General features: G+C 36.3%; 1 protein-coding gene and 1 long non-coding RNA gene across 20 annotated transcripts in view; one reads left to right on the top strand and one right to left on the bottom strand.

Annotated features, from left to right (window-relative positions):
- Positions 1-10: 10 nt before the first annotated feature.
- LOC129498506 (uncharacterized) lies at positions 11-11,898 on the top strand. The gene is made up of 3 exons (XR_008662130.1): positions 11-355; positions 811-993; positions 9,831-11,898. It is a non-coding gene; the product is annotated as an uncharacterized LOC129498506 (long non-coding RNA).
- A 149-nt stretch (positions 11,899-12,047) lies between these two features.
- The window catches only part of BAZ2B (bromodomain adjacent to zinc finger domain 2B), a 296,342-nt gene continuing 291,671 nt past the window's right edge, over positions 12,048-16,718 (bottom strand). For all 19 annotated transcript variants that reach the window (XM_055307809.1, XM_055307825.1, XM_055307810.1 and 16 more), the window contains one exon: positions 12,048-13,443. In XM_055307809.1, the coding sequence (XP_055163784.1) occupies positions 13,290-13,443 (154 nt within the window). In that variant the 3' untranslated portion in view covers positions 12,048-13,289. The remainder of the gene's footprint in view (positions 13,444-16,718) is intronic.

Here is a 16,718-nt window from a genome sequence, read left to right as displayed (position 1 = left end):
ACCGCGCATGCGTGCGGCCCGCGAGCTGAGCTTCGGGAAGGGCCTGCGTTCCCCGGGTGGGGAAGCTGGAGTCCCGAGGCTCAAAGGTGGCGTAGTAGCGACTGTGCGGGGATTGCAGCTCCGGGTGTTTGAGTCTCCTGCTCCGGTATTGCTCCCCCGTGTTCCTGTCCCCGCCCTCCGAGGTTGCTCCGCAGCGGTCGGTGCCTCGGTGCGCAGGCTTGCGGCCGCCCGGAGCCCCGGCCCTGCGCGTCCTGGGTGGGTCCCTGTGGACGCCGGGAGCGCCCGAACCTACTGCGCGTGTCTTCCCACCTTCCGAGTGTGTCTCCAGGCTCGCGGGTAGACCTTGGTGTCGTGTGTAAGTGGCCACAAAGTCATGCTCCAGTCCCTTTTGAGATTAAAAAAACGTGCAGCCAAAAGTTCCTAAGCGTTGCTAACACTTGTTAACTAAGTAAGTGCACGTGCAGGGGAAGTGCATGACGCCATAGGACTACGTTCAGATGAAAAAGATACAGATGGCTCTTATTTAAAATTTTTGTAAAAATAAATAAACAAATAATAAAAAATAAAATTTTTGTGAAGATTCTAAGACAACTTAATATTTAAGGAATACAGTGAGCTGTTGAAACTTTGAAAGCTGCCGATGATTTTCCTAGTTGTTATATTTATTGGCAAATCTAAAAACTTGATTTAAAAAAAGTCGATATAGTTTGGTCAAATGAAAAGGATTTCATTTTTTAAAAAGGATTTTTTTGCTGTGTATTAGAACTTATTTATAGTAGCATCAGTCAAAACAAAAATAATTTCCTACAGTGACCCTGTGGGCAGATACAGTCCTGAGCTGAGATCGGTTTCAAACTAAGCAGCTTGTACAAGACACCTTGTTGTCTCAGAACACACGCTGCCTCTTGGAACCGTCCTTCTCCAGTCCTCCGTGGAGCCCACAGCAGCTATTGCTATTGTGTAGTACAGAGACTCTGCTCCTTAAGAAGATCAGTAAGTACTGAAGAGTTATAAGACCCTGTTAGAACCTAACTGGTGCTTTTCTTCTGGGGAGTCATTGAAGTAATAGCACAAAATGTCGCTTTTAAGGGAATCATGTTGCTTTCTGTTGACCAGACTTCATTTTTAAATTAAGAGCAGGGCAGGCCCTGGTGGCTCAGCGGTTTAGCGCCGCCTTCAGCCCAGGGCATGATCCTGGGGTCGCGGAATCAAGTCCCAGGTCGGGCTCCCTGCAGGGAGCCTGCTTCCCCTTCTGCCTGTGTCTCTGCCTCTCTCTGTGTGTCTCTCATGAATAAATAAATAAGATCTTTAAAAATAAGTTAAGAGCATATCCAGTTTGCAGTTATGTGATAAGGGTAGTATTCTATAATCCAGTCTTTTCCTTTAAGAATTGTTTTATAAAATCAGCCATCAGGCGATAGCTTTTTAATCCATGCAACTTTAGAATTTAATGATGAAACATTAAAAAAAAAAAAGGAAACCAAAGTCATATATTTGAAGAGTAATGACCTACAATGCTCACATTTAAAGATGAAATTGAGACCACTGGAAATTATTTGTAATGAAAAAGACAAAAGGGGAGATCAAAATTCATGATTTGAGATGCTCCTATGATTTTTAAGTTAAGGAGTATATCATGATTGAGATTTGGAACACCTAATAACATGCCAAATATTGCCAAAACAATGTTTTTCTAGAAAAAAATTTGTGGCTGTATAAATAATAGAGCTCTTTGTTGGAAATATAGAAGATACACATAAGAGAGATACCTAATAATTGCATCACTCAAAGATAACCCCCTCAGAGGGTATTATGCTAAGTGAAAGAAGTCAGAGAAAGACAAATACTGTATGATTTCACTTACCTGTGGAGTCAAAAAAAACAAAACATAAACCAACTAATAAGTACAGAAAACAAGCGGGGGGGGGGGGGGTCGCCAAAGGTGAGGGATGGGCAAAATAGGGGACGGATATTAAAGTAAGACGGAGGAGACAATGTACAGCATAGAGAATATAGTTAAAATATGTGACAAATTTGGACATGATAGATGGCAACTAGATTTATCATGATCACTTCAAGATATATATAAATGTTGAATCACTGTGTGTACACCTGGAACTAATGTGTATGTCAACTATACTTCAAAAAAAGAAAAACCCCATTCAGAGGTAATATTTTCTTTCAGGCTTTTACTCATAAAAATATCAATAATTTTACAGAAAGTCCTGGAAACTGCCTTTAAAACTCAAACGTATATCCTATTTCCCATATCTAAAATTTCTCTAGTAGCTTCATTATTTTTCTGCATAAGAGTCCACAATACATACAATAATTTAATATTTCACCTGTTGCTGAACGGTTGTTTCAGTATTTTTGGTGCTTATTGTAAATAATACTGGATCAGATGGCTTTGTACATAAATCTGTATCCACAGTCATGAACACTTACTAAGGAAATTGTCAAACAGAAATGGAATTACTGGGCATAAGGTATAAAGATTCCTAATAAATATTGTCATGTTGCTTTTCAGAGGGGTTGTATGGTTTATACTCTCAGCAACATATGGTTGTGCCTGTCTCTCCACCTTCTTGACAGACTTGAGTAATATTTAATCTTCACCAATTTGATGGGCAAATCGGTTACAATATTCTTTAAGTAAATTATGTAAAAGAAACTCCCTGCCTACACATGCCAGTTGTTCAGCACAGAGATCTTGAGACCAGTATGGTTAGTTTCAGAGAAAGGCAAGTTCAGAGAGGAAAGTCTTCTTGTAAACTGGTCTCTAGTCTATGGATTTGTGATTTAGGAGATGTTAATTAGAATATCTTGCCAATATACTAAAGAAACATTGTAAGAATTTGTAGAAATCTTTGGTCACCTTAGTGAACTGGTTATCTTATTTCACAGAGTGTCAAATAGTTGGAACTTAGAATCTTAAAGATTTGTATTTTATGCATTCTTTGCTTTAATTATGTAACTGTGGTCAATAATTAATCCTATTTTATCTTGAATTTCCAATCGTTTTTTTGTAATAGCGCCACTTAAGGAATATAAAGCCATTTAAAATGATATAAAGAATAGCTTTTTTTAAAGGTTTTATTTATTTATTCATGAGAGACACAGAGAGAGAGAGAGAGAGAAGCAGAGATAGACAGAGGGAGAAGCAGGCTATCTGTGGGGAGCCCGATGTGGAACTCGATCCTGGGACCCCAGGATCACACCCTGGGCTCAAGACGACAAACTGCTGAGCCACCTGGCCTGCCCAAGACTAGCTTTTCAATTACATAGTTAGCAATACATGCTCTTAAAATACAATTGCAATGGGAACAGAATGGACGTGAATCAGTCATTGAGTACTAAAATGTATGACTGAGAATAGCCAAGAGATCAAAAGAGAGATGATAGGCACTGGAGTGATTAGAACAGGAGGCCTAGGAATGACTTCTAAATAGGCTTGAAACTTCGGCCAGCCAAGGGATGAGCTTGGGAAATACTCAGGGATGTGTTGGGGGTGTATGCTTTGGCCTTTTCTTCCTCTTTGGTACCAGAAGTATTTTTCTTGTTTATGGATTCTTAAATCCTGACTACTCATAATTTAACTTAAATTTTTTTCTTATTTCTCTCATTTTCTCAAATTCTTTATTTTCTTATTATTAAAACACTTTAAGAGAATTCAAGATGTTAAATGTTAAATGCATTTCTGAAAAATAACAAACCCGAATTTTTGGTATCAGATTCGTGGTTTTTTATTACATAAGAAGAAAGTATGACAAACACTGATGCCCATTTTGAATAGTTCTCCTCTGGACAATTCTTCAGAAGTCCTCCAGCAGCCTTTCTCTCACGTGTCCTTGCCCAGAATTGTATTCCATGCCCATTTGTTAAGTAATCACTTCCAAGGGCAGCCTGGGTGGCTCAGCAGTTTAGTGCCGCCTTCAGCCAGGGCGTGATCCTGGAGACCCGGGATTGAGTCCCACCTTATGCTCCCTGCATGGAGCCTGCTTCTCCCTCTGCTTGTGTCTCTACTTCTCTCTATCTCTCATGAATAAATAAATAAAATCTTTAAAAAAAAAAAAGTAATACTTTCAAGAAGGAAAATAATTGTCATTAATTACAGTCTTGGAGCTGAAAAACGGGCCCACTTTCCCCTGAAGCGTATGGTCAACTAACATCTACAAGAATGGATGGAAGGAAATAAGGATACAAGGCAGCTACTAAATAAAGTATCTTCCACTTGGAAAATATCTATACAACAGAAAACTATTTAACTTGCTAACAGATGTGAAAGTAAGTCCCACCTCAATTATGTTATGCCTCAATCTTTAATCCTTAAATGGCATTATTCAGTATATTCATCAGTTATTTTTACCAGCTAAATTTACCTTACTTGGTTGGGTCTTTTTAAATGTTAAAATAAGAATAATGCACATTTGTTGCAAAGGTATGATATATGGATAAGGAAGATGACAAAGATGTTAAAGTCTTCCCAGATTCTAGCAACCAGAGAAGAAACTACTGTGAACATTTTTATACATCCCTTTAGAATTCTCCCCATACTAAGTATTCAATATATTCTAACAGAATTACTATAATTCTATAGTATAACCCCCTTTTTTCACTTAATTTACAAATATTAATAAAGATCTACATGATAGGTTTTTTTTTTAAAGATTTATCCGTTTATTTGAGGAGAAAGGAACAATGCACATGTGTGCAAGTGGACGATGGCAGAGAGAGAGGGAGAGCAGACTCCCTGCTGACCGTGGAGCCCCAGTGGGGTTGACCTCAGGTGCCTGAGATCATGACCTGAAAGGATATCAAGAGTTGGACACTTAACCCACTGAGCCACCCAGGTGCACCCACATTATAGTTTTTAATGGTTGAATAGAATCTTTTTATTTACTTTTAATTTTTTTTTAGAATCTGACTTTTTAAAAAGTCACTTCTATATAAAAAGTAATTGAGATTTGCTCTAATGAACTCAGAAAAGTGTATCACAAATGTTGAAAGCAGTATTAAAAAGGAATTGTAAATGTATTTTGAGAATTGAAAGAATCACTAGAATAAGTATATAGCCTCTCCAGGCATTATGCTATCTCCATACAAGCCTCTGTTGTGTAAATATCTCATGATCCTTTGGTGATCTAGGGAACTTACTGAGCTTTCCTTTCACTTCAGAGCCCAAGATAGATTCCCAATTGGCTCTAAGCCTTAAGCCTCTGTCATTCACTACTGGGTTCTCCCTCAAGATTCACCATATTCTTTGATATCTACGACCATGATTATTAGGGCTGGTTTTTTTTTTTTTTTTTTTTTTTTTTTTTATTAAAGACACGGTAAGGAGTCTGTTCAGGGAGAATAAGAATACCCTTAGGTATCGAACTTGATACTTAAATTTTTTTTAGTTAAAAAATTAATTTTTTAAAAAAAATTCAAGAATGAGGGCACATGGGTGGCTCAGTCAGTTAAGATGCTGACCCTTGATTTCAGCTCACATCATGATCTCAGGGTCCTGGGATTGAGCCCTGTTAGGCTCCTTGCCCAGCAGGGAGTCTGCTTAAGGGTTCTCTCTCCCTCTGCCCCTCCCCCTGCTCCCTCAGGCACTCTCTCAAGTAAATATATTTTTTTAAAAAGTTCAAGAATGAGTGACCTACAACTTCTAGTATACTCCACAACACTTTGATTTAGTTATCCAGTGAGAACAACTCAAATGATTTTCAAGTGTGTGGTCAAGGTAAACTACAAACGATCTCAGATATTAATTTTACTACTGCCTCATCTTTTTTTTTTTTTTAAAGATTTATCCATTAGAGAGAGAGAGGGTGTGTGTGTGTGTGTGTGTGTGTGTGTGTGTGTGTGTGCGTGCGCGTGCGCGCATTGGGGCGGGCAGAGGGAGAGAGAGAATCTCAGGGAGACTCTCCACTAAGTGCAGAGCCTGACTCAGAGCTCAGTCTCACGACCCTGTGCTCTTGATCTGAGCTGAAATCAAGAGTCAGCCACTAACCGACCGACTGAGCCACCCAGTTGCCCCTCTCTACCCCCTTGATGTAAATGCTAAGGTGCAAAATGCTCTTCCAATGAAGGTCCAGAGGATCCAAATTACCTTTTCCTCTAACTCTGCATTTAGCCAACTCCTTACCCACCATACTTCCAAGCACTACTTTTGCTATAGTAACTCATGAATCCATACAAATCCTAGCAATATCTAAGAACTCTCAATATTTTCTATTCACCTTTTCTTTTTCTTTTTTTTTCTTTTTCTATTCACCTTTTCTATTCAGGCTTTTCTTTAGCAAGATCAGCTTTCTCAGCTAACTAGAGCAAATGTTTCAGCTGTTTTCACCAGCTGAAAATAAAATTTGGTGCAGTTTTTACAGACCCTAGAAAGCAGATAGGGTTAGATATGACATTTACATTAAAAACAAAACTATGAACATGCACATCAGACTTGAAGCAGCTAATATGATTAGACTGCTTGATACTTTTCGAAACGTATTCAAATTCAAAATCTATAATGAATTGCTAGTGAAAATAATACAAATAAATATTGAACACTGATTGGAACGTAGGGAAAAAGAATCCTCTTTCGCTACTGGTAAGTATGTAAACTGGTATAATCATTTGTAGAGCAGTAGGGCCATAGCATGGAAAGTGTTCATATTACCTAACCTGTGTACATCCTAGAGAAACTTTTACCACACACAGTCTGTTAGTTTTCTATTGCTATGTAACAAATTACCCAAAACGGAGTGACTTAAAACAATATTTATTATCTCATAGTTTCTGTGAGTCAATAATCAGTAACATATAGAAATCAGTTCCATTGCTATATACTAATAATGAGATATCAAAAATTAAGAAAATAATCCTATTTATAATTGCATCAAAAAGAATAAAATACCTAGGAATAAATTTGACAAAAGTGCAAGACTTGAAAACCAAGTACTATAAACATTGATGAAAGACATAAATGGAAAGATATTCCATGATCATGGGCTGGAAGAATTAATAGTTAAAATGTCCATAGTATCCAAAGCAATCTATAGATTGTCAGTGCTCATCAAAATTCCAGTGGTTTTTTTTCACAGAAATAGAACAATCTTAAAATTTGTATGGAACCACAAAGACCTGGAATAGCCAAAGCAATCTTGAGAAAGAAGAACAACTCTGAAGACATCACACTTCTGGATTTCAAAGTATAATCCAAAGTTATGCTAATCAAAATAGTATGGTACTGGCATATATGGTCAATTAATCTATGACCAAGGAGGAAAGAATACACAATGGGGAAAAGACAAGTCTCTTCAATACATGGTGTTGGGAAAATTAGACAACGATATGCAAAAGAATGAAAGTGGACCATTATCTTATGCCATATACAAAAATAAATTCAAATGGATTAAAGACATGAATGTAAGATCTGAAACCATAAAACTCCTGGAAGAAAACAAAGCCAGTAAGCTCTTTGACATCAATCTTAATATTTTATTGGACCAGTCTCTTCAGGCAAGGGCAACAACTAAAATAAACAAATGGGATTCCATCAAATTAAAAAGCTTTTGCACAGTGAAGGAAACCACTAACAAAACAAAAAAGGCAACCTACTGCACGGGAGAAGATATTTGCAAGTCATACATCAATAAGGGGTTAATATCCAAAGTATATAAAGAATTCACACAACATAATATTTAAAAAATCCAATTAAAAATGGGCAGATTGGGATGCCTGGGTGGCTCAGTGGTTGGGGATCTGCCTTCGGCTCAGGGCGTGACCCTTGAGTCCCGGGATCGAGTCCTGCATCAGGCTGTCTACATGGGGCCTGCTTCTCCTTCTGCCTGTGTCTCTCTCTCTCATTAATAAATAAATAAAATCTTAAAAAAAAAAAAAGGCAGATGATTTGAATAGACGTTTTCCCAAACAAGACATACAGATAGCTAACAGCCACATGAAAAGGTGCTCCACATCACTAATTGCCAGGGAAATGCAAATCAATTAGTACCTGACACTGGTTAGACTGGGTTATTATCAAAAAGACAAAATAACAAGTATTGGCTAGGAGGTGGAGAAAAGGGAAGCCTTGTACACTACTGGGAATATAAATTGGTGCAGCCACTCTGGAAAAGGGCATGGAGGTTTCTCAAAAAATTAAAAGCCACCAAAAGATCCAGTGATTTCATGTGTGGATACTTCTCTGACGAAAACAAGAACACCAATTTGAAGAGATATATGCACCCCTATGTTTATTGTAACAATAGCCAAGATATGGAAGCAACTTAAATGTCAACAGACGAATGGATAAAGAAGATGCGTATACACACACACAACTGAGTATTACTTAGGCATAAAAAAGAATGAAAATCTTGACGTGTATGACAACATAGATGGACCTAGAAGGTATTAGGTCAGACAGAGAAAGACAAATGCCATATGATTTCACTTCTATGTGGAAAAACAAAATAGAAACAGACTCATAGGTACAGGAACCATACTGTCACCAGAAGAGGGAGGGGTTGTGGGGACTGAAATAGATGAAAGGGATCGATAGGTACAAACTTCTAGTTATAAAGTCACGAGGATATAATATACAGCATAGGTAATAAAATAATATTAAAATAACTATGGTGGCAGATAGTAACTACAATTTATTGAGGGAATCATTTCATACTGTATAAAAATATCAAATCACTATGAAGTACACTTGACACTAATATATCAACTCTCCAATCAAAAAACAAACAACAACAACAACAACAAAAAACCCAACAAACCAAACAGCTCAGGAGTGGCTTAGCTGGGTAGTTTGGCTCAGGGTCTTTCATGAAATTGTAGTCCAGATGGCTGGGGTTCTAATGGTCCAAATGTTTAACTTGGGTTGTAGGATCCACTTCTAAGATGCTGCAGTTATATGGCTGCTAGAGTGTCCTCATAACACAATAGTTGAGTTTGCGCAGAGCAAATGATCCAAGAAAACAAGGTGGAAGCAGAAATGTACTTTATGACCTAGACTGGGAATTCACAGGCTATGGTTCTAACCCTGATACAATGTGGAAACAGATTATACAAGGGCATGAATACCAGAAAGTGAAGATCATTTGGAAATCTCTTCAATATGACATTTATGCAGTGACAAGAAATTACAAGAAACTTAGGTTTTCTTTTTTAAAGATTTATTTATTTGAGAAAGAGAGAGCACTTGTGGGGGGGGGGCAGAGGGAGAGGGAGAGAGAATCCTCAAGCAGACTCTCCGCTAGGTGCGGAGCCTGACTGGGGGCCTGATCCCAGGACCCTGAGATCATGACCTAAGCCAAACCCAAAAGTCAAATGCTTAACCGATTGAGTCACCCAGGTGCCCCTTAGGTTTTCATTCTTAATAGAAATTTGAAAGCAAAATGTGGTATATGCCTGTGATGGAATACCTTGCAGCAATCAAGAGTAATGAACTAGATTTCCATATTATTTTTTCCGACTCAAAAGAAATAGAAAAATAGGGATCCCTGGGTGGCGCAGCGGTTTGGCGCCTGCCTTTGGCCCAGGGCGCGATCCTGGGGACCCGGGATCGAATCCCACATCGGGCTCCCGGTGCATGGAGCCTGCTTCTCCCTCTGCCTGTGTCTCTGCCTCCCTCTCTCTCTCTCTCTCTCTCTCTCTCTCTCTGTGACTATCATAAAAAAAAAAAAAAAGAAATAGAAAAATATATGGTGTACTACGACTGATAAAATTTCAAAAAACACTACTTTCCACACCATTTATTTGTAAAGATAAATGTGTTGCTAAATGAATATATAAAAGGTTAGCTGGAAAGACATATTAAAAGTACTTGTATTTGACAGGAAGGAAATTGAAGAGTTGCTGAATGAAGAAGTAAAAGAATAAAAGAAGGGCTTTACAAGAATCCTGTGAAGAATGTGACATGAAGAGTTACCTCAATTTTATATAGTTGAAGCTTAAATTTTTTTTTTCTTTAAGGTTGTGATGTAGCCCAGGAGATTTCAGAGATTTTATTGAAACAAAATTCCTAGTAGATAAGATTCTACTAGTTTCCCAGTGTTGTATTTTTTTTTTAATGAATCATATTCCTGTGGAAGGGAACTTTGATTCTCTTTAAAAAACCTCCTTTGTCTCCTTGTTGCAATGAAATTCTTTTAACAGAACACAAGCTTCTTTCATTACTCAAAGGGAGATATTTAAGATATAAATGACCTTGAGAGAGGTAGCCCACCAATAGAGTTTACAGAAGGAGTAAATGATTGATACCAGATTTCCCTGAGGATGTGTTTACCAGGAGGCTAAATGAACAGGATTTTAAATTTTTTCAAAGGTGATAAGGATGGAGCTGATGGAAAAGCGGAGGAACACAGAGGGAGTACATATGAGATCCTTCATAATTTTGATTTAAATGAGTGCTTTGAACAGATTTCATTTTGGGGTTGAAACAAGAAAAAGCGATCACCTTGCATTGATAGTAAATTACTTCTTATGAGTTTAAGGTATACCCATGGATGAGTTTTAACTTGTTTAATTTTCAGTATGGTTATCAACTAAATATTAAATTACTCTCTATGTATTGTTTCAAAAAGATGATTATTTTTCTGGGTTTAATCGTAGTGTACTGTTTGGTTATTCTTAATTGATTACTACTTGAGTGATGATCTAAATCTAATCACAAGAGCAAGCCAGTGGTTTATAATTTACAGAGTGACCAAAACTAAAATGGAGAAGGTTCAGGTTAAAGCGTAGTTTATCCTAATTGAAGTATGTTGTATATACTTGCAATTATGTGATAGCAGAGGGTTAGGAAAACGTTTTATATCTGAAGGGAACAATGATACTGGTTTACCCGACCCACGGCACTGTGAGTGCAAGATTCATTCACATAAAAAATGATCCATGAATGTATAGTTAACAATTGTTTCTGATCATGCCCACTTCTTGAACAGCTACCCCTCTTGAGGAACAATGAAGGAGCCAATATTTACTAAGCTTTCCCTTTTTTAGGGATAACTTACTTATTTTTAAAAGAAAATTATCACTCTTGAAAAATTTTGCTTTGTGTGTTTAAGTATTTTATTTCTCATTTATGAACTCCTCAGACACCGGACATATTTTTATCAAGCTTCTTATATAGCATCTAATATAAATTAATGTAAGCATGTATCATCTCTAAGGCACAACACCCCATGAAGAAGACTCCCCATGGAGTATCTGGTAGTTCATAAACACAAAAACCAGACACTTTATTCACAGCACCACCTTGTTCTTTTCACCACATGGTCTTTTTGATTAAGCACGAGCCCCTAGAGGCATAAGTGCAATATTTGGTAAACAGAAACTGACATATTTACATAAGAACAGCTCATTTTCATAGAAGTCTCCACAAACAATCTAGAAATTTTAGAAAATATTCAGGTGGCCTCAGAGCATTTTAAAGTTAGGAATATTTTCTTCAAAACGTTTCTATTTTCCCTTCACTATTAAAAGCCATTTTCTAAGGATATTGTCTCAGGACCACTTCTCCACTAGGCTGTAAGCTCCATGAAGGGCCTCTCCCTGTCTTGTTCACCAATGATTCCTGAGAGCCCAGCAAGGGATCAAATCATATTTCATGAATGCTTGAATTTGTAGCTCATGACTTATTAATCTATATGATCAGTATTTCTTATTGACAACTTACAATTGGTTACATGTTTACCAATAGAGACATTTCTCATATCAGAACAAAACTTTTAAAATGTATTCTAATATTTTCATATTGAAAATGTAAAAAAAAAACAACAACAAAATGTGGTCCAGAGAGGCTCAGATACTCATGAAAGGCACAACACTTGACTTAAAACCACCCTCTTCCACCCCGCTCAATGTTCATTGAACTACCGTCTGCCTCTCCACCTTTAGGATTTTGTAAAAATCAAATTTAAATTAACTATCTTTTTGAAAAGAATATATATTCAGGTTCATTAAGAAAAACTAAAAAACTAGTTTGTAAAAGTCTTTTATTGTATCCGTGCCACACATAGTAGTGAAAAATAACACTCCTAAAAAAAAGAATGCTACCTTTTCCACAACATTTTATTTTAAATAAAACTTCAAGTACTCTTACATACGTACAAAAAAAAAAATCTGATCTATTTGCCTCCAACAGGCCACCACAACACACAGTAGATAAAACACAGTGGTTACAAATGTCTTAAATTTATTTCTGAGGCAAGGCAAATGGGAAGGAAATGTTTCTATGAAAAAATACTGTGTGTGTAGGAAATTGTCACAATTTTATTCCACATGGATACAAATGATTATACTTTAATTTAGGCCCTGGTGGCTTAAAATTATATAACAAAATAGAAAAATGGAAAACTAATATCCCCTACACCCTGTTTAAAAGGCAGGCACTACCAAGATCAAGGAGACGCCACAGTGTTGGTAGAGGATAATTACTGTACAAGCTGTATAGCTATAATTACCTTCAGACTAAAATAAAATGCTACAGTTCTTCTAAGGCATAAACAATAATGTCTCCAAACAATATATACACATAATACATATTTAAAACAAGACTTAATATAAACAATAATGAACAGTATATACATGTCAATTTTTCTTCACTGTCTTGAAATACAATTTTACTACACAAGTGATGCAGCAACATATATATATATACACACATATATATAAATGTACTTGTAACTCTACAGTAAAGTTTCTTTTTGGTGCTTTTATAGCACATCAGTGTAAACAGTTTAACTTGGCTTTGTTTTATATTTTAAAACATTCCTTGTTGTATTTTCAAGATTTAAAGCAATTTTCTAGTTCTTCCTTTTCACAGAAAACGAAGATTCTGGATGTGGTTTAATCATAAATAATTCATAAAATTAAATACATTCACTAAAAAATAAACTACAAAGTAAAAAAATGAAAAATAGATATTTATTGAGAGGGAAAGGAGAACCATTTCCCATTAGAGCTCTGGTGTTGAATATTCAGTGCGATTTGATATATTTTAATTGCTATTGCACTATAACACCCTTTCCTTTGAAAATTCTTTGGGTGTGCTTCCCTGTTCTACCTAAATTAGCTGATAAATCACACAAACCAATAACCAAGGGCCTTGGTTGTTGTAGGAGTGAAGCCTTTAAAAATGGTATCATCTTCTGATACTTCTTTTTTTTGTGATACTTATTTTAAGGAAAAAAAAGTCATTATGTATGTGCCTTGCACATTTATGTAAATACAGTTCACATTGCTGGTCTCATTTGTCCTTGTTTAAAAGGAAAAAAAGAGAGATTATTATAACTTCAGCTCACTTTGAAAATATCTGTCCACTTTTTTTCAAAATACTTCCTCATACTGTGGCCAGCTCTGCCTATATCAGAATCATCTTCATTAAATGTTTCACAGTTGTCAAAAACAAGCCTGACATCTACAGCAAAGGTTTCAAGGTTTGGATATCTGAAAGAAAACACATGATTTAGAGGTTGTTTTTATACAATGGCTTTGCTTTATAAGCAAAGAGGTAATTAAAAGGTAAAATGAAAAGTAAAACTGAAAAAAAAAAGATAACTACATTTAAATTGACATAAAACATATACTCTCTTAAAGACAAACATTTAAAAAATTGCATGTGTTCTGACCCATGTAGGATTTAAAAAGATTAAATGGAAAAAATACATTTCTCTGAAGATCAAGATATATTTCAACTAACTAGCATTTTCTTCACATCCAATTTCCTTTGACCGTACATAATTCTCTGTCCCAGGACTCATCCCACTTGACTGGTTTATTAGTTCCTCTGATCAGTTGTGGTATCCTATCATCCACATTCAAAAATATTTAGTCACAGTAGAAATAACATAAATGCTTCCTATGCACTTTAAACATTACACTTGCCCTCTAGCTTTTACTTCCCAGGATAAACTGCTCTGTGTTAAATCTCCATTTCCCATTTCTGTTCTTTTCTCTTCAAATGTGCACTTTTGCTCGAGCAAAAGTAACATACTGGAGTATGATAATCCAAAACAAGCAAAAAAAAAAAAAAGTGCTATAAGTGCTATCCTTTATCAGAGATAACATTATGGAGACCTGTCTTTCCATAAGAAGCACTGTGGCTTCAGTGCTTTTTTGGTGTAATAAGCCCAAACCTTTTTCTCTGTAAAAACGTGGAGAAGAGAAAGATGAATGAATCTGCCTAAACTCACTGGTAAAAGGAATGGTTTGTTTCAAGCCAACTCAAGACAAACCAATATAGTTTAAAAGAGGTCTTTTAGAAATTTAAATTAATGCTAACTTATGGTAAGCTAAATAGTAAGTAATTTATGTATTAGAAATATCCTTGAGGTACACACTGAAGCTCTGAGATCTGGTAAAAGTGGAATTATTTCTTTGATGGGATACCCTGTATAGTCTTCTACTCCTTCCTACTTCCCTCTACTATGTGCAATAATAAAATAACATTTCTCTATCTGTAATGAGCTCACAAAATTAATTCAGATCTTATATAACCTCACTTCCCTGTTCTGGGAATTATTTTTTAAAGAGGGGAAATTCATATAACATAAAGTTACCCATTTTAAGGTAGACAATTCAGTGGCATTTAGTGCTTTCATAGTATTTACTATTACCAACCTCTGTCTACTTGGCAAAACACTGACATTGCCCCAAAAGGAAACCCTGTATCCATTAAGCTGTTGCTCCCCATTCTTCCTTGTTCCATCCCTGGCAACCACCAATCCGTCTATCATTCTCTATGGATTTGCCTATTCTGAAAGTTTAATATAAATGGAATCATATAACATGTGTGGGAATAATTTTTATAAAATATTTAAAAATTACTTTGAGAAATATTTATCTTTTTAGACTGTTTCTTCTTATAAGAAAAGGTTAATGACTAATGCTGGGGAGACTAGAATCCAGGACAGAATTCCAGGTGAAACAAATACTATTCCCACAGTTGATGGGACCCAGAAAGATTGATTAAAGTAAGTACTTCCTCCCCTCTATTCCATAAATTTCTAGTTTAAACATTTGAAATATTGTTTATGAGTTTTGGTTCCAACTTATTAGTTTGGGTTTAATCAAACAACTTGAAGTGAGATGAGCTCGAATCGACTAAATTTTGCTTCCCACAGAATTGGCACCACAAACAAGATCATATAGAACTGCTTCCCTCTCTCTGCTGCTTCGCTGTGACTTCCACCATTCACTGGGACTCATTCTCAAAAGGGAATGCCAATGTTTGGTAACGTCTAAGCTCTGTGTTAGTGTTTATCTTGGGGATTCTGAGGTTAGGTTCATCTGCCATCCAGGAACAAGTAAAGCCTTTCTGTGTAAGTCTTTGTCCAGGCCATGTTGATAATAAAGCATTATGCTATCCACTTAAACATGTTTGTTTTAATAGGAAAAAAAAGCAAAAGCAAAAGAACTAGTTCATATCTAGACAGCAGCTATTGCTTTTTGGTTCACATTAGAACCAGTACTTTTAATGGTTCTAAATGTTTTCTGAGTTTGGGTAGGTCCCTTCTATAATTAAAAAAAAAAAAAAAAAAAAGCAAAACAAAACAGACATAATCTTTTGAAAAACTGATATTTCAGGCTCCAAAGAAATAAATAGGTCATTTGGTCAGTTTCTCAAATTTTTTTTTAATTTTTAAAGATTATTTATTTATTTATTAGAGACAGAGAGGGACAGAGAGAGACAGAGAGAGAGAGAGAGAGAGAGACAGAAGGAGAAGCAGGCTCCATGCAGGGAGCCCTACGGGGGACTCGATCCTAGGTCTCCAGGATCACACCCTGGGCTGAAGGCAGTGCTAAACCGCTAAGCCACCGGGGCTGCCCAGTTTCTCAAATCTTTGATACGATGTGAGAAGAACAGTGATCATTATGAGTTAAATTCTATTTAACTCTTACAAACTGAATGTAAATTATGGAGCACAGTGATTCTCACCAAAAGAACACACAGGAGGAGCTAAATAACATACTGAATTATAATGGTAATAATAATAGCAACAATAATAATGTAACTAGAATCTATTTTATAGTTATTCTTTCAATGTAAAACTCCTTCTTTCTCCATATTTTTTGTGTCTTTGCCGGTCACAAAAAATTACGGTCACAGGGTACTTTAAGCTAAACCACAAGGAATAAGAGGAGCAGAGAATGGAGAAGGGAACATATACAGCTCAGCTCCCCACCATTCAAATGAGGAATGCTTTTGTGTGGGCTTATTTTCCAAGTGAACAGCCTCATTTTTCGGGCTCCAAAATGCGCCAATGTTCAGAACCAAATAAATTCCATTAAGAACTGCTACTCTGGGGAGCTTGAGGTGACCTAACAAATATTAACTGTGGCCAGGAAGTCACTTTACTCTTCAGGTAGGATCACAAAGAGTTTTCTTCCACATTTAATAAATACATTTTTCGTATTCTCCAACAACATATAATACAACGTTTAATATTTAAAATTTCCAATGAACTTTTATCTCTACATTGTGATGATCTGGAAATATTAGTCAATCTTTGTTAAATCCACATGAGATATTATCAATATTCCATTGATGTACAATACAACCTCCAACTTGTTATTTACTTACTTTGGGGCGCTTCCCTGTTACTTTTCTTTATCTCTCAGGCTGGGTTTGGTGACCTTCCAATGTCAAAAGCAGCTTTATCACACTGCTTTTTAATTATCTAAACAATTTTAATGGACTTGTCTTCCATACCATACTACCC

Source organism: Nyctereutes procyonoides, unplaced genomic scaffold, assembly GCF_905146905.1.
Source record: "Nyctereutes procyonoides isolate TBG_1078 unplaced genomic scaffold, NYPRO_anot_genome, whole genome shotgun sequence".
In the NCBI taxonomy this organism is placed as follows: domain Eukaryota; kingdom Metazoa; phylum Chordata; class Mammalia; order Carnivora; family Canidae; genus Nyctereutes; species Nyctereutes procyonoides.
This window is presented reverse-complemented; position numbering and strand designations above follow the sequence as displayed.